Source organism: Dasypus novemcinctus, chromosome 17 (genome assembly GCF_030445035.2).
Source record: "Dasypus novemcinctus isolate mDasNov1 chromosome 17, mDasNov1.1.hap2, whole genome shotgun sequence".
Classification (NCBI taxonomy): domain Eukaryota; kingdom Metazoa; phylum Chordata; class Mammalia; order Cingulata; family Dasypodidae; genus Dasypus; species Dasypus novemcinctus.
In genome coordinates, this window is record NC_080689.1 from 70,239,118 (window position 1) to 70,265,708 (window position 26,591).

At 38.0% G+C, this 26,591-nt stretch overlaps 1 protein-coding gene across 1 annotated transcript in view; it reads right to left on the reverse strand.

Moving 5' to 3' along the window:
- Positions 1-2,307: 2,307 nt before the first annotated feature.
- Positions 2,308-26,591, reverse strand: part of LRRTM4 (leucine rich repeat transmembrane neuronal 4) — a 769,566-nt gene continuing 745,282 nt past the window's right edge. Inside the window, exon 3 of the mRNA XM_023591375.2 lies at positions 2,308-3,553. Within this exon, the coding sequence (XP_023447143.1) occupies positions 3,332-3,553 (222 nt within the window). The 3' untranslated portion in view covers positions 2,308-3,331. The remainder of the gene's footprint in view (positions 3,554-26,591) is intronic.

Here is a 26,591-nt window from a genome sequence, read left to right on the forward strand (position 1 = left end):
GTGCTCCAAAATGTATTCATCAAATGCAATAAATGTGCCACATTGATAAAAGAGGTTGTTGATATGGGAGGAGTTAGGGGTGGAGTGGGGAGTGAGGATATACGGGAATGTCTTATGTTTTTTAATGTAACATTTTCTGTGATCTATGTATCTTTAAAAAACAGATAATAGTAAAATTTTAAAAAAAGAAATTAGATTTTTGTATTGCCATTAGAGGTTCAATAAAAATTATGATATAAATTCAAATTACTAATAAGGATAGTCTTTTAAGAGACTATAATATTTCAACATTAAAAATAGTAGAATAAAAATAATTCTTGAATTCTAAACATAGTGGGAAAATCTTCATATTAGCTAGAACCAGAATAAACAAAAATTCAAAATGTCTGTATAGGCATTATATTTTTCTTCCTATGCACAGTAGGAAGACACCATGTGCTTTATTGACCCACTGGATAGAACCTCTAATAATGCAACTCTTCCAAATTAAAAACCCTCTTCCACATTAAGGGAGAAGGGACAATCAACTGGCCTGGAAAACTCTATGAATGAGCCAGTATTGGTGATAAAAGTGACCCACATGGCTAAGCTTGCTTTCTTTCACTTAGAGGTCCAGACCCTAATTAGCCTAAGTGGTGACACACAGAAGCCTTGCATCCTCCTTGGTTATGCGAGGCTTTCAGTACAGACGTGATTGACTTGGGGCTCAAAGAATCAATTATCCAATATTTTGTTCTTAAATCCCTTGAAAAATCTTTTTTCAAAATGCTGTTTTCTCCAAAAACTTATTTGAATCCTCATGCAAAATCAAGCCAGAATTTGTCAATTATTGGTTTTCCAAGCCTACTCAAGCAAAGGTTTTTATTATTATTATATTTAATCATCAAAAGATTTCCAAAACTCAGTGTAAACTTTTCTGGAATATGTAAATGATATTTAAATGACTTCCTTAAAAGGTTTCATACCCATTTTGCTAGCAGTTCATTTTACTATTTCATTATAGACTTGAGGCAACTAGAGTCTTATCTATTTAGGACTCTTTTGGTTATAAGAAAGAGTAATAAACTGGAGTTGATTTAAATCAACTTTGATCAAGATATTTCAGGTGTGACTTGTGGTAAATAAACTCTGATAGGGTCAGGTAGTGGATAGGGAATGTGGGTTATATTAGATAGACAGAGAAGGTGGGAAAAGTTAAGAGTATCCTTGAAATTTGGGTAGATGCCCCAAAATGTTCTGCTAAAAATCCACTGGGCAATTCTTAAAAGAAATTTCTCAATGCTAAAGAATTATCTTTAACCTTTTAACTCATAGTCAATTTGTTCCTTCATTCATTCATTTCCAATGTTTAGGAAAATATAAATCAACCAGATTATTAATATTAAAAAGGAAGCCACAAAAATTTGACAGCAGCGACCCTGTGTTCCAAAGTGATTGAATTTTCCTTTAACATGACATAATTTATTTTCTATACTAACTAAGATAGAATTTAACTTCAAGTCTAATTTGAAATGATAGTAAAACAGAATGGGGGAAGTGTTCAATATTCTATGCTAGGTTACCTTTATGTCAATATATTCACAAGGCTTTTATTATCATTAATTAGTAGAATTTGGAGTTAAATGAAAGTCAAATACAACTTAGTTCTTAAGAAAACCCAGTAGTACCATGATATATTAGCACTCATCAGAATGCAAAACATATCTTAATAAAGGATGACTTTAATTAAATAATTTCATTTCAGAAAGATAAAACTAGTGTGGAGTAGTTGTAGCTCAGTGGTTGAGTGCCCGCTTCCCATGTTGAGGTCCCAGGTAAGTTAGAACTAGACAATGCGTAGTCCACTAGCTAGATCAGGAGAATGTCCAGAGCCAATCAGAGAATTGCTGAATTGTCTTGAACATCATACCACTAAGGAAGCTGGAAGAAAATGGTTCATCTAATGTGTGAGCAGTTATTTTCTTTATAAGTAAATGGTTAATCACCATGGCTCTTTCCAAATAGTAATCAATTTCCACACAGTTCTTTCTCTCCTATGAAAAGACACCATTTTTAACCCTTACCTGGGTATTTACTTTTACTCAATTTTTATATAATTTTCTTATAATTAGGTCATATGCCTCTAAAAAATTTTGAAATGTGTTAATGCAAAAACCACACTCCATGCTTCTTTTCTACACCACGTCGGGCCTCCCTAGAAGAATAAAAAACTCAGAGAAGGCGCTTGATAGATTCCAACTGATTTGAATTGAATTGCCCAGACAGAGGATAGGAGAATTCCACAGGATGGAGATAAAACACTTAACATTAGGAGGGCTGTGGCATACCAACCACAAAATAGTATATTTATTTTTCCAACATTTTTTTCTTTTATTGATAAAAAATACACAAAATTAATTGATAAGTGATTTAAAAAAACAATATTACACATTCTCTTGTGTTTAGAAGTTTGCCAGTTGGGAGGTTTCCTTCACTGGTCACATGGTTCTTCCACCTGCCATGCTCTGCTGATCTTCTCCACCAGAGGTCTTCACCAGTCTCTTTTGGACTTCCCACACAATAAAATCTCAGTGAGGAACAGCCAACAGGAGAAAACAAAAACAGAAAACCAAACTCCTCGCATCGCATACAGGTGTCTTGAAGGAACATTACCCAGTTTTTACTGGATTTTCATTCCAGAAGTTTTTTCAAACTTTGTGGTCAACTTTGTTTCTATGCTAAAGCAAATTTTCTTTTGGTACAACACACGCTTTAATGCCTATGTTTAGAACCAGAAACTGAATCCTTTGCCTGGGGAAAAAAAAATTAATAAAATAAAATAAAATAATAAAACAAACCAAACAGGAACAAAAGGCATCGTTGAAAGAAAAAAAAAAAAAAAAAAAAAAAGCTATTGAAATAAAATCTGTGAGAGTGACGCACACCTAACAAGAAAAACTGTATTTTTTCCCCAAGGTCCCACCCACCCCTCCCCCATCCCGTGGTTCTCCAGCACAGGAACCATGCAGTGTAGAAAAATCAAATATACAAACAAACCTTTATGTAGCTAGGACGAAATCTATTTTTATAAGAACTTGACACTCTTACTATTTACATCCAGGAGCAGTCTGCTTTCTATTTTAAAGAAAGTTCTGTAGTTCTCCCGGGTATGCTGCAGGTCCTGCGGGGGTCCTTCTGCAGCAGTTTCGCTTCTCTTTTCTCTATGTCATCACTGTTTGAACAGGAACGATGAGTTGGCTTGGTTGCAGGGTTTTGGTGCCCAACCTTCTTTACAGCGAAGGCCCTCCCTCCTCCCCCCGTGGAGTTCCCCGATGAGGAGCCGGCTCCAGCCTTAGTTGGTTATTCTCTCCAGGTAAATGGCCGGGGCTGCCGACCTGGCGATGGTGGCGATGAAGCTGTGGTCGCGCCCGAGCTCCAGGCCAGGGCTCTCGTCCTGCTCGGGGGCCACGGCGTCGTAGCCCTTGTGCACGTGGAGCGGCTGGTGCGCCTGGCAGTACCCGATCACCGGCTGGTCGTAGCTGTAATAGGGCAGGGGCTTCACGTGGTGAGAGATCTGGGTAGGGCGAAAGAGAAGGGTTGATTGAGTAAAAAATGCTTTGAAAAGGTAAAAAGAGAACAGCAGATGGCATTTTTGTTAAAAGAGCACGATTCATCTCTAAATAGGTATAGTCGGTTATCAAAATAACTATTGCTGCCGTTGAACTTGATATTTTTTGTCCGTCATGTTTTACATATATACTTTGTTTATCAAATCAAATTATACAAAAGAGTTTTCAATGCTGTTCTAACTAGCTAGGACCATAACAACCTAAATGCCCGTCAATAGGGGATTTTAAAATAAATCCTGCACAAAAGCACGTATAGTATAAAATACATTTTATGTAAATACATTGTAATATATATACTTTTAGTTTTCCTTTAACATCTTTATTTATAGACAGTTGAAATGTTTTTTATGGTCTCAACTATCATTTATATAAAAGGTTTTGTTTTTTTTAATAATCACAATTTCCCTTAGACTATTTTTAACAATTTGTCACTTATAAATTCCGAATCAAAGAAATCTAGAACCATGAGAATATGTGTAAATTTGTGTTTGTAATATGTGATATTACCTGTTTTAGGCCAACAAGCCGAAAATGTGTTTAATGTTAGTATAATAGACCTGAATCAGTTATAGGGCAATCTCTATAAATAGTAAAAGCTGAAAATATTAGTTATAGTACTTCAATTTTCTCTATGACTTAATATTAAACCACAAATCTCAGACAAAGAAAAATGTATCCTGACCTGACAGAAAGGAAAATAATGACTGCCTAATTTTTTTATATCATGCTAGAGCATTTCTTAATAACCTGTTAGGCCCAAATGGAACTCGGCATTAACAGTCCACAGGTGATAAAAGTGAAAACATTTGCAGCTCTGCAGTTTAGAGGTTGTGGTAGTTTTAAACTATTGTGTCTGTTCCAATCCCACTTCCACAGTCAGCTTTTTTAGGCAGGGGATGAGACTTTGCAAACCACTTTCCTGTTTTCCCAGCAACGGAGTTAACAACACTTTTCTCTAGCTCTAGCAATTCCTACTAGTGACAGCCGTTGATTTTTGTCTATAGTCCTTCCAACATTTCCAGAACCAGTCCAGCAAGCCCCCATCAGTCAGAGGCTCCAGCACCAGCCAGTAAGCAGTTGCTTCTGGGACTTCTGAGGTTCAGCTGCACAGAGACCCTCCTCCAAACTTTTAGGTTTTAATGATTCCAACCTCTTCCTTTTGTTTCTTCAACTCTACCAGTGGTAATAATAGCTAGAAAACATACTTATTAAAATTTCTTCATTTAAGCAGCTCTGAAAATTCAAAAGTTAATTGAACTGGTTTGCCATTAATCTAATTTTAGAAGTTTACTCTTTGCACTTAGTTCCCTGAAGGATATTAACCAGACCTTCTCAGTTTCGCTTACAGGGATAAGATAATGTCTCAAAGCAAAACCAGAGAGAATGGTGTCAGGAGTACCCTATGACCCAGTAAATCTGTAATTTTTCTCAGAGTCAGAAAGCTTGATATCCTTGAGTGGTCAGCCGAGAAGGAGCCATGAAAGCCTTGCACCTGCACAACAATATCTGAACCGTGGTTTATTAGTCGCTGAAACCAAGGACAAGCTGAAAGTGCTTGCGACGATGCAGCACTGAGAAATTGCACATTCCCTCTTCACAAGGCGCCTGGAAGATCTAAACGTTATCACTTTTTGTTATTGTTTTTCTTCTCCCCTACCCTTCTCCTTTTGCCTTTAAAAACCCTAGCTCCCATTCTACTTTAAACTGTTTTCGGGGAAGAGTCCCACAGTTCCTTGCTTGTGCTCTCACAATAAATCACCTTCTCACTGAGAGATGTTGCTCATTTGTGGTGCCAGATTGGGCCGGCCTTTCTATTGGCAATGTGCCATGTGCTTCTGGTAACAGTAGGGATACTAGCTAATTAGGGAGGTTTCTTCCTCAGTGGTACCCTGGAAGTGTCTTTTAGCTTTTGCACGAACTTAGTTTCTAACTCTGTATCTAATTGTCAGTTCTTTATATGAATTTTTTGTTAAAATAATTGACATGTCACTAGCCTTCTGACTGGACTATGACTGTCTTTCTGTAGGTTCGACTACAGAAATTGCTAAGTCGGTATGATTTTATAACTTGGTAATGAAGTTAACTCTCAAAGGTCTTATGATTTACCTGTTCTGTAGAAAGTTAACCAGTCTTATATCTAATTTAACAACCTCATTTTCAGAGGTCATTTCAAAGTTATGTGATAAATAAAAATTCGAAACAAATGCACTCTATGTATGCAAAATATGTTTTTGACAATTATATGCTTATTATGATAAAAGTCATCTTACTTTTTCAGAAATGTAGAGCATGGTTTTCTATGGCAGAATACAGCTCAGTAGTAGGTTAAGAAATCAATTTAGTGAATCCAGATAAGCCTTTTTTAATTTAAATTACCTAGAATAGGTAATATCAGAGTGTACCTCATGAATCAGAGTTAAGTTGGTTTCATACAGGTTTCGTTTCAAAGTTTTGCATGTGGAGTAAGTGTGTTAATGTACCGGGTCACATGTAAGAGATGTTTTTCTAAAAAGCGTGGATTGGCACATATTAGGATTTCAATTTATTTTAAAATGATCAGTAAAATCTGGATTCATTTCCATCCAGCTTTTACTATTCCCTTTTGAAAATGTATAAATTTGCCGCTATTTTTCATGATGAGTTGTAAAGTTAAACCAATATATCGCTTTGTTTTATGGATCAAGCACGTGGACTTCCAAAGGAAGGTCAACTATTTTCATCAAACCTTCTAAGAAATAGAAATGAAGCGATTATTTATTATCAAACAAATTACAGATATAAAATCCTAAATAAACAATTCTCTTCCCAAATAAAGGAGATAGTTAAAAAAAAACATGCAGTCTAGGTCAATGTTATAATTGAGAAAAAGATATTTTACAAATTATACATTAATTTCCAAGCCTGACAGTGAGAGCAAGGAAGAGATTATAAGGTGACATGGCTAGATTGAAAAAGATATGAAATGTAAATTTAGGTCTGCTACACCTCTCCCTAGATCTATGGTTTGTTTTTGTTTATTTGGTTTTTCTTACTTACATTGAACTCTTCCTGCAAATCAGTATAAGTACAGGCAGGAAATGTCTGCAAGTTCTGTTTTGGGAAAACCGCCTAGGATTTTGCAGTGTGTCAGATACACAGATATCTGTGGTTAGTGTCAACCAAACCCTGAAAAAGCACAGAGAAGGAAGGAGACTCTTTGTTCTGACCTTTCAGCAGGAATAATTTTATGAAGATGTTCTTTCTAAGTGTAACACCATCCGTATTTTCTTCTTGGTTGTCAATAGATGGAAGAGCATCACCCACACACAACATGAGAAGCCACCAAATTATTTTCAAATGACAGAAGCATTGAGTTTTACTAATGTGCACTTGTAACAAAACGGACCATCTCTCTCCAGTCAATGCAATGAGCCAATACTTGAATCTATAAACATGTCTGAACAATGGATGCCAGAAGAAGACAGGGCTTCCTTTCAACCAGATTAATTTCAGATGAAGGACAGTAGTTCATTGAGATGAGTAGAGGTGAATTTCAATATTTACTTAAAACTTTTAAAATTAAACTGTAATGGTAAAGAGCAATCTCATGTCTCAGAAACCATGGCATTTGTCTTCACATGAAGTTGATTCAAATCTCATAGAACTTGCATTGGCTGCAGTTTTAAGTTTGTATATTACATCATCTCCCAACTCAAAGAATTTGTTTTACTTTTACAGTAATGCTAGTTTATTCATTTTATTCGTTTATGTCTTTAACTCTAATGAGCAAAGAACCATGCCATTTTTCCCCATTGCATTGGAGGCAAACTTAGAACCTCTTTCAGACTAGAGACCATTGTAAAGTTTTCTCCTGCACCATCTCCGAATAGCACGGATTCAAAAGCCAAGTGAATTGGCATGCTTTGAAAGGATATCTGAGATTCCTGCTCATTTACTCTTAAAGTCTATTCTTTAGGGCACTATGCAATCAACTGAATTTGTGGTTTCTGAGGTTCTGAGAGACTGAGGTCTTATACTTTCTAGTAACACTGTACAGTACATTAACCACCTGAGTCCCTGTGGGTAACATTGTTTCCTCTCCAGTAGTCAAAATAAAGTATCCTTAAGTTCTGCTTAATGTGGATTCGTTATTTTCGTCAAGGGTTCTCAGAGCTCTTCCCATCGGTCCCCCTGTTCCCTCAGCTCTTTGATGGATGTCACTCCTTGGCACGCCACATTAGGACGGCCTCCTTAGTGAGTTTGGATGGCCACTGGCTGCAGAGAAAGCTGTTCTTTATTTACAGAAAATGGGTGTGGTACATGGATAGAAGCAATCATACTGAAATGCTGCCATGTGCTTCTATCGAGAACCTGAGCACTTTGAAATCAAATTTAAACTTTTCGTTTACAGAGCAGTAACTCATAAGTAAATCTGAGGTAGGTTACAATGAGAGGGCCATTTATTGTCACTAATTTTTAAATCACTTTAATGCCCCCTGAGTTTCACTGCACTCCTCTGAAGCTGGAGATGATAATGATGCCTCGCTTACCTCTATACATTTCGGATAACTCTGAAAATGCTCCCTAAGTCTCAAGAAAGAAGGGATAACATAGGTAAGATGTATTTAATTCTAGTTTTACTCATCACCGACAGTGCCCTTCCTAGAAATATACCCTGTCCTTTATCTTATTGTTTCCATTCAGGGAGATGCAAGGGCTTATGAGGTCAAAGAGCAGATTAGCCACTGAGTCTTCTGGAACCTACTCTGTGCATTTAGAACAGGGGTTCTTAACCTTTTTTGTTCCATGGACACCTTTGCCAGTCAGGTGAAATGAACAGTACTGTAATTTATTTATAGCATACATTCGTAAGCGAAGGTAATGCTAGATTTCATTTAAAGGTCAGAGAAAATAAAGATAATAAGTTGATTTTTTTCAATTCAAACTCAGAGACCACTGAACTCATTAGGGGTCCATGGACCCCTGGGTAAGAACCCTTGGCTTAGAACTTTAGAAACCTTAGTGTAAGTTCTAGTTTTACCAAACATCCCTTGCCCTTTGTGCAGAATATGTTTTTTCTCCCAACACACTAGAGGCACTATTAAAGGACACAGTCTCTTCAATTAAGAAGATTTCAGTGTTAGTGTTCAAAGTGAAGCCAAGGAAAGGGAAGGTTTTAAAATCTGGGAGGGTTGGCAAAATGATAGAGTGACATGTGGAGTTTCAAAAGTCTGCAAAATGTTTCAGCTTCCATAATTTTATGACCATACTAATTATATTTAAAATGAATGTGTCGATATAGTAAATGTGAGAGCAATGTGAATTGGACTCTTGATGTATGTGAATGTGAAAAGCTTTTAAAGTTCAGTTTTGTTATGGGCATGAAATTCCAATCCTGTTACCCTCTTGTCCCAAAAGTATTAGCATTAGTTGTAAGTAGTTTAAGAACCTGATCATTCTACAATTACCATGAACTATCATTAATCATATTTATTAACTTTTCATGAACATTGTTCACATTTCAGTACGAGTTCTTTCGATTGAAGTCATAAAAAGTTCATTTTCAATTTCCTAAATGACATTTGGTCTCTAATTTTTTAGAATTAAAATGTGGTGTCTGACTACACAGACCATTTAAAAAGTACCTCCTTACTAATCTGCATGAGAACTCAATACATTTCAATTGCTTAATGAAGATGGACACTTAGCTTAGTGGAAATAAAATTGATTAACAAATGAAGGGCAAAAGCTAAATGAATATCTAACTTACCCCTATTCTTTTCATTATATTAATATGTGAAAGACTTGGCAGGAAATGAGAACATGTAAATGAGTTTGGGTAGTGTTTTCCTCTAGACTTTTGGTTAAAATGAATGGAACCTCAACTCATTTAAGTCAGCTGGATAAAAGGGAAACTTAATTGGCTCATAGACTACAAGGAAGGATTTAACAGCTAAATTGAGAGAAGAGTAAGGTTGTCCCTGGGTATCAGAACTGAACCCAGGAACACAAAGGACACCATGGTCTTCCCAGTTAACCACATCTGATAATCTCTGCAAGTTACCTTGACATCCCATCTGCCAAACGGCTTCCTCCACATGACTGGATATGTGACTTTGACTGTTCCCAAGGTTTACTTTTTATAGCCATGGCAGTTTGCACAAATGACCACAATTCTTTTCAGCTCCTCCCATTAGATATAGAGTGTAGGTCCCCTCACCCTGAATTGAGACTGCCCTGGTGACTTCCTTTAGCCAACAGAGCCCAGTGAAAGTGACACTGTATGAGTTCCAAGGCTCTCAGGCCCTTGGCCAGACTTTTCCTTTGTGATCAAGCCCAGACCAGCCCACTGGAGTGAAAGGCTTTAGGGTGCAGCTAAGACATCTTAGAGCAGATAGTCCCCCGAGACCCGTGGGAGCTTATTGCAGGCATATAAACAAGCCCTGGAATAAAAATTCCAGAAGAGCAGACTTTCCCTGGTAAGCCCAGCTCATATTTCCAACAGAATCAATTAAATGGTTGTTGTTTTAAGACGTTAAGTTTCGGGGTGCTGTGTTATATAGCAAAACCAGCACAGCTGCCTCTACTACAATAAGGGTTACCTTGTGTGGTCTCTGGTGTCATTTCAAAAAGGTAGGGAAAGAGATTGGTAATTTCATCTTAACTGTCTAGCCCTGTACCATTATATTACACTTAAGGGATCAGTTCCTGAGATAGGACAACTTGAAACAACTTTGGGCCAATCAGCTTTGATCATGAGAATGCAGTTTTGTAAGAATAAGACAGCTGACAGACAAAGATTAGAATGGGGAAGGGCTATGTTTCCAGAAAATGGTTAACTATTTTAATGACCACAAATAAAAGCAAACAAAGCAACCACATAAGAAACAACCCTATAAAAGTCACAGGTGTTCCTCAAAGGTAGAAAATAATAGAAGACCTTTCCCAAATACTGTCATGGTTAGTATTTTTATTAAATAATTTATATCCTATCTAATTCCAAAAAGTACATGAGACAGTAGACTGAACCACAAAATTGGCCATTGCTACAAACCTGATTTCTTGCCTCACTTCTCAATTTAGAGACCTAAATTAACAACTGCCTTCTGATAGATAAATTTTGACTTGTTGGGTTTTGAATATCTGAACACTTTTTTTAGCATAATAAAGAGACACAATATAAGTAATGAATCTAAATCAATTTGTCAAATTACATTATTTAATTCATTATGAAAAATAAATGCTGGATTTTTAATGCTTACTTCTTAATTAGAAATCACCAATAATCCAAGCATTAATTTCTATTAACTAAAAAAATAAAACTTTCAATACCATATGACATTATTTATAAAACTTTTGTTATAAAGTTTATCTTAAATTACTATTTTGAAAAAGTACCCTAAACTCAAATGTTAATAACTATACTCCTGTGCCAAGATTGGGATTTGAGCCTTTATTTCATTACTAATGGGATTTACCATTAGAGTGAACAAAGATTTTTTTGAATAGGGAAATGCTTTCTGTTTGTTTTTGCTTGTTTGTTTTGCCTTCAGCAGACCAAAACTCCTTAGAAATTTCTGCAAGCAACAGTAAGAGAGAAGCGTGGATGAGCAGAAAAACTCCCTAGCATATAATTCAGTACAGATGGAGAAAGGGATGGCTTACATTGGGAACAAGTCCTTTTAAGAACTCTAAAATGTTCAGCAACTTGAAGTGTTCAAGAAAAGTGCAGGATTTTGAGCAGTTTGCTGCCCACGAGCAAAATCAGGGAGATGGCAGAGTTGCAGGCGGAGAATAACAACCCTCAGTCCCTGGCGGCACTTCGAGGGATACTAAGCAAAGCCAAGGTGAGGCAGAACCAATTTCACTTTCTATCTAAAGAAGATGATGACTTCAAGTGACTTCAGGAAACCCAACAGTTCCTGAAACAGAATCTCTCTGCCTGGCAGTTTTATTTCTTGTTTTGCCTCAGCCTTCATCAATAACTAATCTCTCGTCATCCCCACCCAAATCACACAGTTAACTAGTTAATAAAGTCTGCATTGAGGAAGGATGAATGTTTCCCTTAAAAAAAAAAAAAAAGAGGCCATTTTGTATGCTCTGACATCCTCATACTCCATACACACACAAAAATACCTCTTTATTAGTCAGCCAAAGGAGTGCTGATGCAAAATACCAGAAATCTATTGGTTTTTATAAAGGGTGTTTATTTGGAGTTGAAGCTTACAGTTACCAGGCCATAAAGCATAAGTTACTTCCCTCGCCATAGTCTATTGCCACGTGTTGGGGCAAGATGGCTGCCGATGTCAGCCAAGGGTTCAGGCTTCTTGGGTTCCTCGCCTCCTGGGGCTCCGTTTCTCTCTGGGCTCAGCTGCTGTGCTCTCTCCACAAGGCCAGCTGTAGATTATCAGGTGAATGGCTCTGTCTCTACCCTGGGCTTCTGCTATGTCTAAGGCACCGTCTCTATTCCTCTGGGTTCTTCTCCTGTATGTTCATTTCCCGGGGTCCAGCTCAAAACTCAAAACTCCCTTCCCTGCAGAGTGGTCCTACTGACATTGCCCAATCAAAGCCTTAATCATTATTTAATCAAGTAAAAGTGAAAAATCTGAATCCAGTATACTCTAGAATGCCCAGAGGGACAGACCAGTTTACAAACACAATCCCATATCTATTTTTGGAATTCATAAACAATATCAAACTGCTCTGACCCTAAAGTGTAGCTATAATAGAGGGCTCCCCAGAAATAAGAAAGATTCCAAGAAATCAAGAGAAGTTGATAAATCCATGGGATCGGAGCAAATGGCAAGATTCACTGAAAAAATAAATCAGATGTATTTTGAACTTCATCATCTAGAATGTAGTACTGAGTGTTAGTTGAACGAAAGAATAACAACCTTATCTCTTCCTACTCTTCCTAGTTTGTTTTGAAGATAAAATGAGTGATAAATGCGACCAAATGTAAAATGATTTATTATTTGTTAAATACACTCATCAAATTTATTGACCTTTATTTTGGATTAACAGTGTCTGCACCTCCTCAAAGGAAAAACAAAAAGATAATATTCTAAATTGATGATAAATGTCCAACTCCCATTTTTCTTACAGGCTGAAATGTGTCCATTCTTGTCCAGCATGTATAATACACATTACTCAACACACTAATTGTTGGCTTTTTATGTTACCTGGGCTTTTAGGACCATTTTAAACTTGATTTCTGGCAAAAGTTGCTCTGTAGAGCTTGCATTTCTTGTTCTCTTCTTATTTAAAGGTGGGAATGTATTCTATTTGTGCACTTGTGGTTGTCCCAATTTTAACTTTTAAGTCAGTCATGGGATAAAAGAACAGAACAGCCACTTGCATCTTTATTGCTCTCCTACCAGGATGCATTTGTCTATGAGGTATCAGGAGAGTTGATTAAGTTAATGAATGAGGTACTAGCCGTTCTTTGAAGTTCTTTGACTCCATTAACTGGGAAGCTTATTACATTAGCAGCACTCTCAGCATTCAGTGAGGTTTTGGGCTAATGAGCTGGATTAATTAGCTGGTATTACCATGTAAAAGCTTTTCTTCTTTGGCTCTGGCCTCTGAATTCTATGTGAATGAATAAGATCTCCCTAGCAGTACAATGCAAGCAAACATCCTATTTTAGTGAAATTTACATAAATTTGCCTCCAAGGTACTATAAAAAATAGAGATGATGAAATTTCAAAATGCTCATCTTCCTCCACTATGGTAAAAGATTACTGCGGTTTCAAGGTTTCAATGATAAAGAGAAGACTAGTCTATCATAAAACCCAAGACAGTAATCATTACCTCAGTCCAAATCCACTCCTAGGAAAAAACAGTACAAAAAGAAATCAAACAAAAAAATGATAAAATTTATCAGCACACTTAAGGTATTCAAATTGCTTTGCTTGTTTGTTTAATTCATTATCAAAATTGGAAAAGTAAATAAAAATCACAGGATATCAACACTAGAAAGCTAAAGCTAGCAATAGGTCAGGAGTTAGATGCATTTTCCTTCAAAGTCCACTTTTATTTTCTCCACATTTCTCAGAGTAGCCTTCTACTAGTTTCCATGGGTTTGTGAAGTGATTTGTATAGATTTGTGTTAAATGGTTTATGTAATTCTTAACTTGTTTTATGTAAGAACTAGAGTATGACTGGATCCCTTCATCATTTGAATATACAATTAAGTTGTGATTCTTCTACTACATCCAATCCAGTACTTCCGTGGACATTTATAAAACCTAGAAATTTTAAAAAGCATGAAAAGAAAATGAAATGAAATGAAGTTATAAGGAAGGTGACCCCATTTTTGGCAATCGTGTGCCTTCTTAAACAGAATTGCTTATTCCAGGGTAAAAAGTTCGGAACCAAGTGACAGACCCAGAAGGGAGAAAACCCTAGAGTGATGTAAACGTGCTTGATAGGCAGAGATAAGCCATGTTTAAATAGGGCTTCTTGGAAAACTGGCTGTTCTTAACAGAAAGAAGCAATGAGATGTACGTTGAATTACCAAAATGAGGAGAAACCTATTTAGGAAATGCCATTAAATATTTTATTCTGATTGAATATAGTTTGGAACAGCATGGTAAGGTGATGATGCATAAATAATTTTGGTCTCATATTTTTAATAAAATCAGTTAAAGTCTAAGCTAAAGTTTGGATCTCAGCCACAGAGTATATACCATTAAGGAGTAATTATACAAAAGTGAATTTACCATCCTAGTTCATTTAATTAAGTGATCATTCACTCACACGGCAAATATTTTCACAGGGGTTGGCAAATGTTTTCTGTGAAGGGCCATTAGTAAATATTTCAGCCCTAGGTTCCAGACAGTGTCCACTGCAACCACTGAACTTTGCCACAACTACTCAACTCTGAAAGTAGTCACAGACAAAATGTAAACTAATGAGCATGGCTCTGTTGTCATAAAACTCGCATATAGTAAAATGTGTATGCATAGGAATGGAAATTTGAATTTCATATATTTTCACATCACTAAATAATCCTCTTTTGATTTTTTTTCCAACCATATACATTGTAAAAACTTAGCTTGTGGGCCATACCAAAATAAACAGGGGCTGGATTTGGCCGGTGGCCTGTGAGACAGTTTGCTGTCTCCTGATTTATCAGATATCTACTGTGAGCAAGGCAGTGTGCTAGGTGCTAGGTAAAAAAAGATTAAAATAACCTTAACTCAAGGGGCTTACTAGGAAGTGGTAAAATGAAACAAATCTGATTCCAATTCCTTGTGTTTTAGACTGTATAATCCAAATCAGTAAGGCAGGGGGAGACCTCTGCTCCCAGCTGGTGGGCCTTAAAGATTTCCATGTGAAGAGGCTTCCACTTTAGAATAAAGTCTTCAGGGGATCTGGACAAAGACTTGGATTCACACTTGGAAGACAGACTTGAACCTCCAGGTGAGAGAGTTGAGGCCACCATTTGGGTAATGTAGATGAAACAAACTCTGGCAGGATAAAATCTCAATGAGCTTTTAGTGAAGATTTTGCATGACTCTCTTAAGCCAGTTAACCTGCCCCTTGGTGCATGAAGGCTTATAACAGAAGGCCTGAGAAAACTAGGTGATTTTACAAAAGAGGTTAGACGCATGGGTCATCTAACCATAAACAGTTTTGTAAATTAATTAATTAATCTATTCATTTATTTTTGCTGAGAAATTAAAAACAAGTCTCCTTTCTGTTTCTCAATCTCACTGAGCATTTTCCTATGGCTGGACCTTTGTGCTCATCCATTCTCTATGCCTGGGATAGTCTTCCAACTCTTTGCAGAGGGTTTAGGTTGATCTTTTGAGTCTTAGCATAAAGGTCATATTTCTAGAGAGGCTTTCCTTAACTACTTTGATGAAAATACTACTATGCGTCCTTCACATATGTAAGCTCTTTTGCTATCCTGCATTCATTTTCTCCAGAGTATGCATGTGAATGTTAAATAGATTTTATTATGTATTTACTTGCCCCTTTCTGTCTGTTTTCCTCAATGTAAGGTCCATGAAGTCAGCGAGGTTTTTTGTTTTTTTTTTTAACCAGTTCATTGCTGTCTGCTGACTTCAATAAATACACAATGACAGAATATATGAATTGAGGAGATGTTTGTTAGAGAATTTTGTCTTTGAGGAAGAGGTTTACTTCAAAAACTTGAGCTCCCCCCTTTCCTTTTTATACTTCTACCATCTCCCATCACATCCTGGGTTTTGAATTTCAGCAAGGGATCTGGTACCATATCCACATATTTTCAATATGCTGAGAGCTGAAAGTACTAGAATGACTAAAGCTGTTCAACTCTTTAAGAAACCTGTATCCTAGATGGAAGACAAATGACAGCAGATTATAATACAATGTAAATGTAACATAATTCATGGCAAAAGGCAATACTACTGCAGGTATGTGAAAGTGCCAGCAAAGTACAGCAGAGGGGTGGAAATGATTATCAGTTGATTTCTAGCCACAAGTATCTATGCTTAATAAGACTGCAAGAGAAAGTCTGATTACTAATCACAATCGTTCATGGATAGAATATCAATAAGTCCACTCTAATCCATACTCTATTCCTCCATCCTGTGGACCTTAGAATGGTTGTGTCCACTCCACATCTATATCAAGAGGGGGCTTAGATTCCACATGGATGCTGAATGCAATTCTCCTGCTTTCAGTTATAGGCACTCTTGGCTCCCTGGTGTGGCGGTTGACCTTCTTCACCTCCATGTTAGCTGAGTGGGGTAAGTCCAATAAACCAGAGTGTAGAAGTTGCAAGTCTGTTGAGGCTCAGGGCCTGGCTAACACATAGTCAGTCCAGAGATTCAGGTCCCCTGGGTATACATTAAACCCCAGCACTAACTACAGTTCCGGTAAAAGTAACAGGAGAGGCTTGTGGACAAAGATCACATCTGAGTCCAGCTCCATCACACAGGAACACAAACTCCAAAGTAGGGCCAACTGAGATGGCACTGAACTCCATCTGCCATGACCATATTCACCAAATGCAATGAATGTCTCATGATGATGGAGGAGATTGTTGTTATGGGGGGAGGAGTGAGATGAGGGGGGTGAGGGGTAAATGGGGACCTCATATTTTTTTAATGTAACATTAAAAAATAAAGACAAAAAAAAGAGAAAGTCTGGGAGCACATGAAGTTTTCATATACAGGCAGCATCTTCTGCCCCTGCAGCTATGACACGTGGCCTGTTGATGTGCCATCCAGGGCCTACTGCGAGGTGGTACATGTCCAGGGATAACCTTTTTCAAACCCCACTGCTTTGCCTAACTCTCCCACAACTTGCCTTTATAGAGAATTGATTCCCATGCCCTGGATTTCTTTATGAGGTAGGGTAGAACGGGACCTGAGGGGTAAAAAAGATGCCATGGGAAGGTATCAGAGCAACAAGATAAAACCGCCAATCCTACGTGAAAGTCCTGCTCATGGTCGCCCATCTTTGCCCGGGTCTGCAATGGAGAGACAACAATAGTGGAAAGTCCCTCCAATAAGGAAAGCATCAACCACCCAAAGTCATGTTGGCAGATCCCCTCCCCTTGACTTAGACCAGCAGACACTCAGAACCAATGAGAATGTTGTGTTTCCAGTCTCTTCTTTGCATTCCACCAAACCAATGAGGATGTTGCAACTCACAAATCTTCATTTATATGGAGGAAGGAAAGGAGTGGTGGGGGCACCCCAGCACTAGGCATTTTCTCCCTCTTGAGTACACCTACACTGCCGACTTGAGTATCTAGTTTCACTTTTCATTAAACTCGTTACTTGCTTGTGTAAACTGTGGCATATCCTTGAATTCTTTCTTGTGGCAGATGTGGCCAAAGGCCTGGAAGCCCATCCCATTGTCCCAACTCTGCAGCCTAGGACTGCTTTCACATTCTTGCAAGGAATCATCTCTAAGTTTTAATGAGTAGTAGATACTGACCAGGGCCCCAGGTTGTGGAGGGAGCAGGTCATTGCTACAGCTGCTGAAAAATAAAATATTTGGCTTATGCTAGCGCAAATTATGAAGCCAAGAAATGAAAGGTTTCACTTTCCTTGCATTTATCTTTTGGGATTTCTTCAACCACACTAACTTCCCTCAAAGCAGTAGTTAGTTCTCAGCTCTGGCTTCAACTTTGACACATTCTTGTTTATTTAAAAAATAATTTTATCTGGTCTCTATCCCAGGTCAATTAAACCAGTATTTCTGGGGAAGGGCAAAATCTTAGTATTTTTTAATCACTCTAGGTGATTCAAATGTAAAACCAAGTTGAGTTTAGGTTGCTTTCCCTTAAAGAAATGGGCACTGCAGAGAGTCCAGGGTTGGATTTACCTAATTCCCTTCACCACCCTGAGACTGCCCAGGTTGAAATCAAGCAGATTAATTCCCAATCAGAAGTCATCCATTATGGGGTACATAGGTGTGGACTTTTACTACTCAGTTAAGCTTTCCTTTCTCTTGAGTTCAATATATTACTACTAATTATTCTCTCACCCATCTGAGCTTCTTCACTTGGCCCTATTCCTATTCTCGTCAGTGATTGTTCTGCCATCCTTTTAGTCATCACCAATTTGTTTATGCTCATATTTTATTCTTTTGTTTAAAGTTAGGTATAATTCAGTTGGGTAAGTTTAACAACTATCATTATCCAAATGTGTTTTAAAGAGCTACTTGTAGGTGAATTTACCTTGCCTTGATGGCAAAGTGCCCATAAATGTTCAGTCAGCTGGAGAACTCCTTTGGCTAAACATTTTCACAATCTAGTTCTTTTATTTTTTTTTTAAGTAATTTAATTTACTGGATGCTAGTAATAGCCTATTCCACTTTGCACTATGGGGAATAAAGGATATTTTTATCTGCTTAAAAGCTAATAAAAATTCCCATTTTTGAAAAATATTCAAACCTCCCAATTATTTCTATCAAGTGATAAATTTAAAAGAAAAGCAAAAGAACTGACAATCAAAAGTGTTAGCAAGTAAAGCAAAAGTGACAAGGAAAAACCTAGAGAAAGATCATTACAATTCACCTTTGCTTTAAAGCAAACTGATGGTCATATGCATAGGGTCCTATAAAAGGGTGTCTTCTGGCACTGAAAATAATGAGTGACCATGAAATTGATGAAATTAGCCATCTGTGGTAGTAACATATAAGAGGAAAGGATCTGTATACGTGAGATCACAGAGAAGAGTTTCAAGGAGCTGCTCTCCCACTCTCTACCCAAGACCATCAACTCTGCCACACATCCCAAAGATCATGGGACTTCTTGACTCGCCTCTTCTGCCGTGCTTCACCACAGGTCCACAATGTTCACACACTTGCAGTTCCCTAGAAAGCATTAAACTTAACAGACTGCCTCCACTGGTCACAAAATCGAGTAGTTGCATTGTTCCACATATTCCAGGACAGTTGGATAATTCCACCATGTTGCACGGCATTGTTTTCCTTGCTCAACTCCAAATATGACCTCTTCTGGGCATCTGTGCCTCCCCTCCAACATTCTTATGATATTCTGTTTCTTTGCCCCCTGCTCAAATTTCTTTTCTACACTTCCTACCCAAAACATTTTCTATATTTCCTACCCTCTTGAAATTTGTTACTTTCTGTCCAAAACCACCTCAGTGAGTGCTTGGAGCTTTTTCATTTATTTATTATGATTCAGACACCTTTTTTTTTTTTTTATTATTACCTTTCTTAAGTAATTTATAATCTCCAATTGTTTTCTGTATCTGTTTCTCCCTAGACCCTGGCTTTGGGTATCCGACTCCAGACTGGGCACTTAGCCTAGATTCCTAATTTTCACCTGCTCTTTACAGTTTGATCTGGAAACTCTTAACTCTGAACTGTAACTAAACACTTATAAGCCATAGCCTTTTAGCAAGAGGGGCTCTAAGTCATTGAGTGTTACTGAAAATGCTTGATGGAGTGCCTAATTTTTTATAATACCAACTCAGTTATGGTTCACCAGCCTATTTCATTATAAACTTAGATCCACAGGAAAGACTTAGATGCTTGGAGCTGAGTCTAGCTTTGGGATTTAAGAGAAAAAGGGCTCACAACATTCTTGGGTGGATTTAATTTTATGTGGTGCCAGATGGCAACCCAAAGTACCATTTGCCAGGATGGCAGATAATTTATATTTAACAAATTGAAAATATAAGAAGGCCCCATTATCTTTTTAAGTAAACATTCACTAAAACCTTATTGATTCAGACTAACTAGGGAATGATCGCTCAATGAGAACCATAAATTATATAGCATTTAAAAGTTGTCCTTTACTTCAGTGGATAGAACAGGAAACTTGTGTTTAACCTAAGGTCACTTCTAGCTCTTAGCAGACAAGCAAGAGCCTTTTGTAATGTGGACAGTGGTAGAGGGAGAACATGGTGTGTGAGCAGTGATGGTGAAGACAGGGGAGAATAAGAGAGAGAATGGGATAGCATCTCCTTACTGTCCATCCTCTGCCTTGGGAGGTCAGAAGTTGACGGAAATGTTCAGGAAAGATGTGGAAGACTATGAGATCTAAATGTTTCAGAGACTCAGCAAAGAGCTCATACTCTCCCACTTCTGGGGAAGAACAGCTCCCTTTGCACCTTTAACATGGTCAGGGGTATTCTCAGGATGGGGCATCTCACTGTGGTACTGTGAGTCTGTGCACAAAGACAGGTAGATGCTGCCACAGGGAAGGAAGAAATATAGCTGCAGCTGATGGAAGCTGGTTTGGGTGAAAGTATTGTTAGTTGTCCTGCAGACTTCCAAATGACTTAGACACAATTTCTTGAAAGGCAAGTGAAATCCTACTCTTTAATAGTGGAGTACAGGGGTATCCATGGTATTTTTCTGGTTTATTGAAGCTGGATGGAGGGAATGAAACCAAGGATAAATATATTGGCTGTCATAAAATGCTGAGATATCCCTCCATGACAAATATCTCTGAGTTTAGGGCAGAGTTTATAGGAGCAATTCTTGAATACCTTCCCCCATACTTTATTATACAATGTTGATCTTTGTACTATTTAAATGATGCTGAGGGGTTATACATGAGGATATCTTTTGGAGCATGACATCAATACATTTTCTACAATTCAAGGAACTCCTTGTCTTTTAATGTTACCCCAAAGGGTCATGGCGACATGAACGGGATCTCGGTAACTAACTTAATGCTTGTCTTTGAACTGTGTGTTGGTTATTCTCCTTTTGTCCCTTCACTCCTTTTCCCACTCTTGTGAATGAAGGCTCATTCAATGACCAACCTCCTTTAGCAAGCTCCCTTTCTATCTGCCTTTGAATGGTTTCAGTAAATGAGGCACCAGGTGGGGGAAGGAGAGGGCTGTCAGGGTACCTATTCCTTCCCACCCCATTCGCGTCTTCCTACAGCTCTCTCAATTGAGAACAGTTGTTTTCAACCTGGGGCAATTTTGTCCCCCAGGGAATATCTGGCAGCATCTGGAGGTTGTTCAAACTAAGGCACTAATGGCATCCAGTAGGTAAAGACCATGGATGATGCAAAACATCATACAAAGCTCAGGACCCCCACCCTCCATCTCACGTCAGGGAATGATCTGGTCCAAAATATCAGAAGTGCCACAGTTGAGAAATCCCAAGCTATGGCTCAGCTCCTATTAGGTGAGCTCTCTCCAAGGATACAACTGTTAGCTGGATCTGGTACCTGATCTTCAGGCCAAGGTGAGGCAGGTGGACTGTGCACCCTTGCCATCACTTATTGATTACCACTTTGCTCTCATTTCTATAAAATTCCTTCCATTAAACTCTTGTTAGTGCAATATTTTTTCCTGGGACTTGGACTAACAAAGCATGTTAAGCTCACATGAAGCAACTGATAGGGACATTTAACATTACATCCAGTTTGTTTAAATTGGAAGTAGACTGGCAAAGTTTTTTCACCAATACTAATTGCAAACATTTATTGGGTGTTGTCCTGGTTCTACACATTTTATGTGAATGAACTAATTTCCTCTACACAAGAGCTCTATGAAGTGGGTGCTAATATTATTTTTGCTTAAGAGATGGTAAAATTGAGGCACAGGGTGTGAAATGACTTTCCCATGGTCACATGCTGAATAAATGGCTCTCAAGCCTGGGTACTTAACCATGACCTCAAGCGGGCACTTTGCCTTTAGAAGTAAACAACTCTAAGACATTCACAACATAGAAAACGATAGTCGGCTTGAGTTCATCAGTCAAATGTGAAATCAAGAAGAAATTTTTCAACTGTTGACGACATGTCACACCTCCACCGTATGCTTCCCTTGTACTCTCTTTCTTTTACTTATCTGTACTTACTGTGTTGCCACATGTCATTCTTCCTTTTGTCCTATTCCTTTTTTTCTCTCTGTTCTTATATGCTTCTTCACTTCTAGTTTTGCAAAACTTAGGTCTTCCTTGGCACCTTTGAGCTGGTAACACTAAATGCTAAGTGTAGTAGGCTCACATTTCACTCAGAATTGACATTCAAACCATCAGGAATAAAAAAGAATGCATGAAATATTAATTAGGCCTTTTCCTTGTATTTAATGTAATGTTAAGCACAGAATCACTTAAAGGCTACGTTTTCAAAGTGTTCAGTAACTTGAAGTGACAAGATTAATCCTAATTTCATAAGGAATTTGTAAATACATAATTCCTTCTTAAAGGCTATCCTTAGAAATATAGGGGAAAAGCAGCTTTTATTAATTTATTTTCATATGACATAAGAATACAAAACTTTTTGAAATGACAAAGTGATATATTTTATATAAAGGCATTGGTTTGAAAATATAAAATGCTGATATTTGAAAGTAATAGGTTCTCTGAAATACTTTCGGAAATTGAGCAAAAAGCCTCTTTCTATAAGGAAGTATAGTAATAAGGGAAAAGGTATTGCTTTACATGCAATAATCTTAAGGCTGGAGACCTATCCCATCCATTTTTCATGACAAATATGTACAGTATTTAATATTAAAAGTGGAGAGTCTGGCTGACACAATGATAAATGAATCCATGGGTGAATGAGTGAAATAAGATTTTGTCTTAGAGTAAATATTGGCTTTTCATTAGGTCAACTCAAAATTTATAGCATGCAAAAGAACTGCCTAGGAATTGAAGGTTTCCTTAAAGAGATTTAAATACTCTTTTTAAAGATATACAAGTTACTTTTGCCTAGGAAACAATATTTCCATTTCAATGCATAACATATTTGTCCTAAATGCATATATGGAGAGTTAAAACTGGAGGTTAATGCTTGTATATTCAAAATGCTCTTTTATTTTGCCCTTTTATAGTAAAAAGTAAAGCCTAAAATATGGAAAAAAATAAAAACACCCTATTTCTCATGGTAGTTTTCTCTGAAAATACCCCCTCCTACCCAATGTAAGTGTGAAGCTTTCTCTCTTGGAACCTGAGCGACTTCAATGGAATCAGAATGTGATTCCTTCTGCCAAGAGGGGTCAGGACTTCTGCTGGGAAATTCTTAGTTCATTCTTGGTGGGGAATTTGGCGTGCAGGGGATCCACGCTACTGAACTTCATGTGAAGCTGCCACTCAGAAATGTCTTTTCTTGACCTGTGCCTCACTCTAATTAGTTTTATAGAGGGGTATGAAAAAAGATATCAAATGAAGCATTTTGTCACGCTGCTTAAGAAATGCCTCATCTTCTTTTGAGATCCTCCTCCTAATACCCAACTGGTTTCAAGAACAGCAGGACTGTAAATTAGGTATTTCGTTTCATGATCATGAACGAGGCAGGAGAATGTCATTAACATCCCCCAAGGACTGGAAGCATCATTTTAGCTACCTTGGTTTCCTAAATTGCCATTGCTACATAAGGAACCCCTTTTTTATTCTGAATCCCTTAAATCTACTCTGAAAAACATGAGGTCTCCACTGACTATCCCTTGTTCTTATTCACAATCAGATGTAGGACTGAAAAGAAAAGACTTCCTTGTAAGTAAAATGACAGGGCTAACTTGGAAGATTTTTAAGGTACATTCTGCCTTATTATTCTGTGTATTCTGTGAACACGAAAAGGTCACTCTGTTGGGAGTAGTTGACAGTGATATTATAACTCAAGTTGTGCAATTAATTAGAGGAATTTGGGATTTGGGAATGTCCCCAAAAGGAAGCTCATTTATAAGTGGAAAATATTAGAATCTGTTTAAGTTGTTGTATTCAGTGTCTTTTGGCATCTTGCCCCTCTCAAGTGCAACACAAACATCACCAGGGCTTTTTGGAAATGAGGGATCAGCCTCACCCGAGACCTACGTTATTAGAATTAGCATACTTTTTTTTTTAGGTACCAGGAGGCTGGGATTGAACCCCAGACTTCATATGTGGGAAGCTGGCACCGATCACTGAGTCACATCAGCTTCCCTGAGTTGGTATTTTTGTTTATTTTGCTTGTTGTTCATTTTTGTTTTTTCAGGCAGCACGGGCACCCTACCCAGGACCTCCCATGTAGAAGGCAGGAACTCAACCGCTTGAGCCACATCCACCCCTAGAATCAGCATTCTTACCAGACTCTTTGGGGATTCACATGCATATTAAAGTTTGAGCGGCAGTGCTGTAGCAGGCCAATTGTTTCACAGTAACCAGCTACCAGTAGGCAAAGCTCTGTGTTTTCCCTCTGGCTAACTCAAAACTGCATCTTTAAAAAGAAAGGCAATTGTTTAGAACCCAGAGAAGTGGTTCTTGCAGACCACCCTCAGCAGGGGTAGCATCATCTGGAAACCTTTTAGAAATGGGAATTGTGGGGTGCCACGCCAGACTTAAGAATGAACCTCAGGGTTTGGGTCCAGGAGTCTGTGTTTTACCAGGTCCTACAGGTGATTCTGATGCACAGTAAGACTTAGAGTCAAAATTTAGAGTCACCAGGTGTAGATAATCAGGCCGAAAGGACAGTGACTGGAGTTAATAAAGGAGAAGAAAATCTAAGTTCCTAACTGGATCTTAGAAGGAAAATAGACATATTTTCACACAGTGTGTTGTTTTAAAAGATTAATAACATGATACAAGTGGAATGGACTATGACTCTTCAAAAGTCACTTAAAATACCAGCTCCTTCAGGCAACTCCTTCTCCCTTATGTGTGTGTGTGTGTATAGGCATACATATACACATATATGTGCATATATGTATATATGCTATATGTACACACACAGATTTATATATATATACATGTTCATATATAAGATTCTGGACAGTAAGTTATGTGTCTTGGATCCATCAATCCTTCCAGGGGCCTGGCACTGTATCTGTGACAGGGTCAATGTCCAACATGGGTTTTCTATTTGTTTGTTACTGTTTATGTTTGGGATGAAGAGTTAGATTTTTTTTAATGTTTCAAGGTCATTCTAGCTTCTTTTAAATGAATAACTTTGGATGATGAATAACTATTCTGCAAAATACTTTGGGATTCTCTGATTAAATTAAGGTATATTAAATATGTCTCTTTTTATATATTGAGCATTAAAAAATCCACCAGGAAAGTCATAGAAGGTCCTTTCCCCCCCAGTAGTACAATTGAAACATTTGACAGAATGTAAAATATGTCTACATTTTCATGCATTTAAATTTCTAATTGTTGCTCAGTCCCTGGGAGAGCTTTTCTAGGTCAATAAAGTACTCACACTGTGCCTTCTTAGTGTTCCAAGAGCCCAAGTTAGGCTTGTCTCTGTAATCTCAAAAAATAGATTGCTAGCAAATGTTCCTTATTTATAACTTAGAAAAGATCCAAGGGAAAAATATGACTTTTGACTATTAAATGCAAGCTCTTGGATCTATAAGATTTCTTAACAATGATATTCCTAGCCCATGAATATCTCTCCTCCCAGGTTAGCATCTAAGCCAGGCTTAATCCTAGCCCCAAATAGCAGGCCCCCCCCCCCCCCAAAAAAAAAGTGAGACAAAAGATTGCTGAAAACACAGAAGCGCGATCACAGATTCTTATACCTTATCTCACTCCTGAATCAAAGGAAGAAAAAGATGGTGGGAGGCAGGGACTGGCGCGGCTGCATCAGCGCTTTGGGAACAGTCCCACCCATTTGCCGTGACCTCAGGGGATGTTTGTGAGTTTTAATTCAGCAGGAATCAGACTGAAGAAAGAAAACAATGGCAGATTCACGGCTACCCAGCCTGATTTAGACAGACTCAGGCACAATCTCGTAAAATGTCCTTGTTTGTGGGAATGAGGAACGGAGGTGAGGTGGAACAGCCTCAGTGGCTCCCCATGGACTCACTTTAAGCACTGGGATGCCGCCCCATTCTTACGTAGCTGCCTGGGAGACCCCAGCCAAACAGCTTTGGCTACAGTACCATCATGAAATACAAAGAAGGAGGAATGCCGTCCTTGGGCTCCTTGCCCTAACTGGAAACCAGTGAGGTTTAAGGCTGGTCGTGGGTGTACCCCCATGTAGTAAAACACACAAAGCTGAGCCAAACATGCACAGAGAGGATTTTCTTCTTGACCCTCTTCTCCTGCCTGCGAGGCGGAAGGATCCTGAACTCAGCGCGTCCCATCTCAAGTTGGAAGCAATCTCCCTTAGCAATGTAGGCGATAAGGGGTTGGAGGGAAAGCCACTCAGGGGTGTTTTGAGAGAAGTTACAGTCCAGGATTTTCCTCATCTCATCTAAGAAAAAGAAAACCGTGGAGACACAGGGGCCGGGTGCGACACAAATGCAAAAAGTAAATTACTCAAGAATGGGAAAGATTTTTGTGACGTATATGTCTTCAAAAAAATACAATTTACAAAAATGATATGAGGGGGATGGGGAGTGGGTTATATGGGAACCTTATTTTTTATGTTTTTTAAAAAATGTTTTTTAATATAACGTTCTTTGTGATCATACCTTTAATTTTAAAAAGTGTAAAAAAACAAAAAAAAAATAAAAATAAAATCCTATCATCTGCGAAAAAGAAAAAAGAATGGGAAGGAAGTGTGTGTGGGCAATGGGAACAGGAAATTAAGGAATCTCTAAATAAACGTTGATAGCACGGAGCTAAAATAAGGGAAAG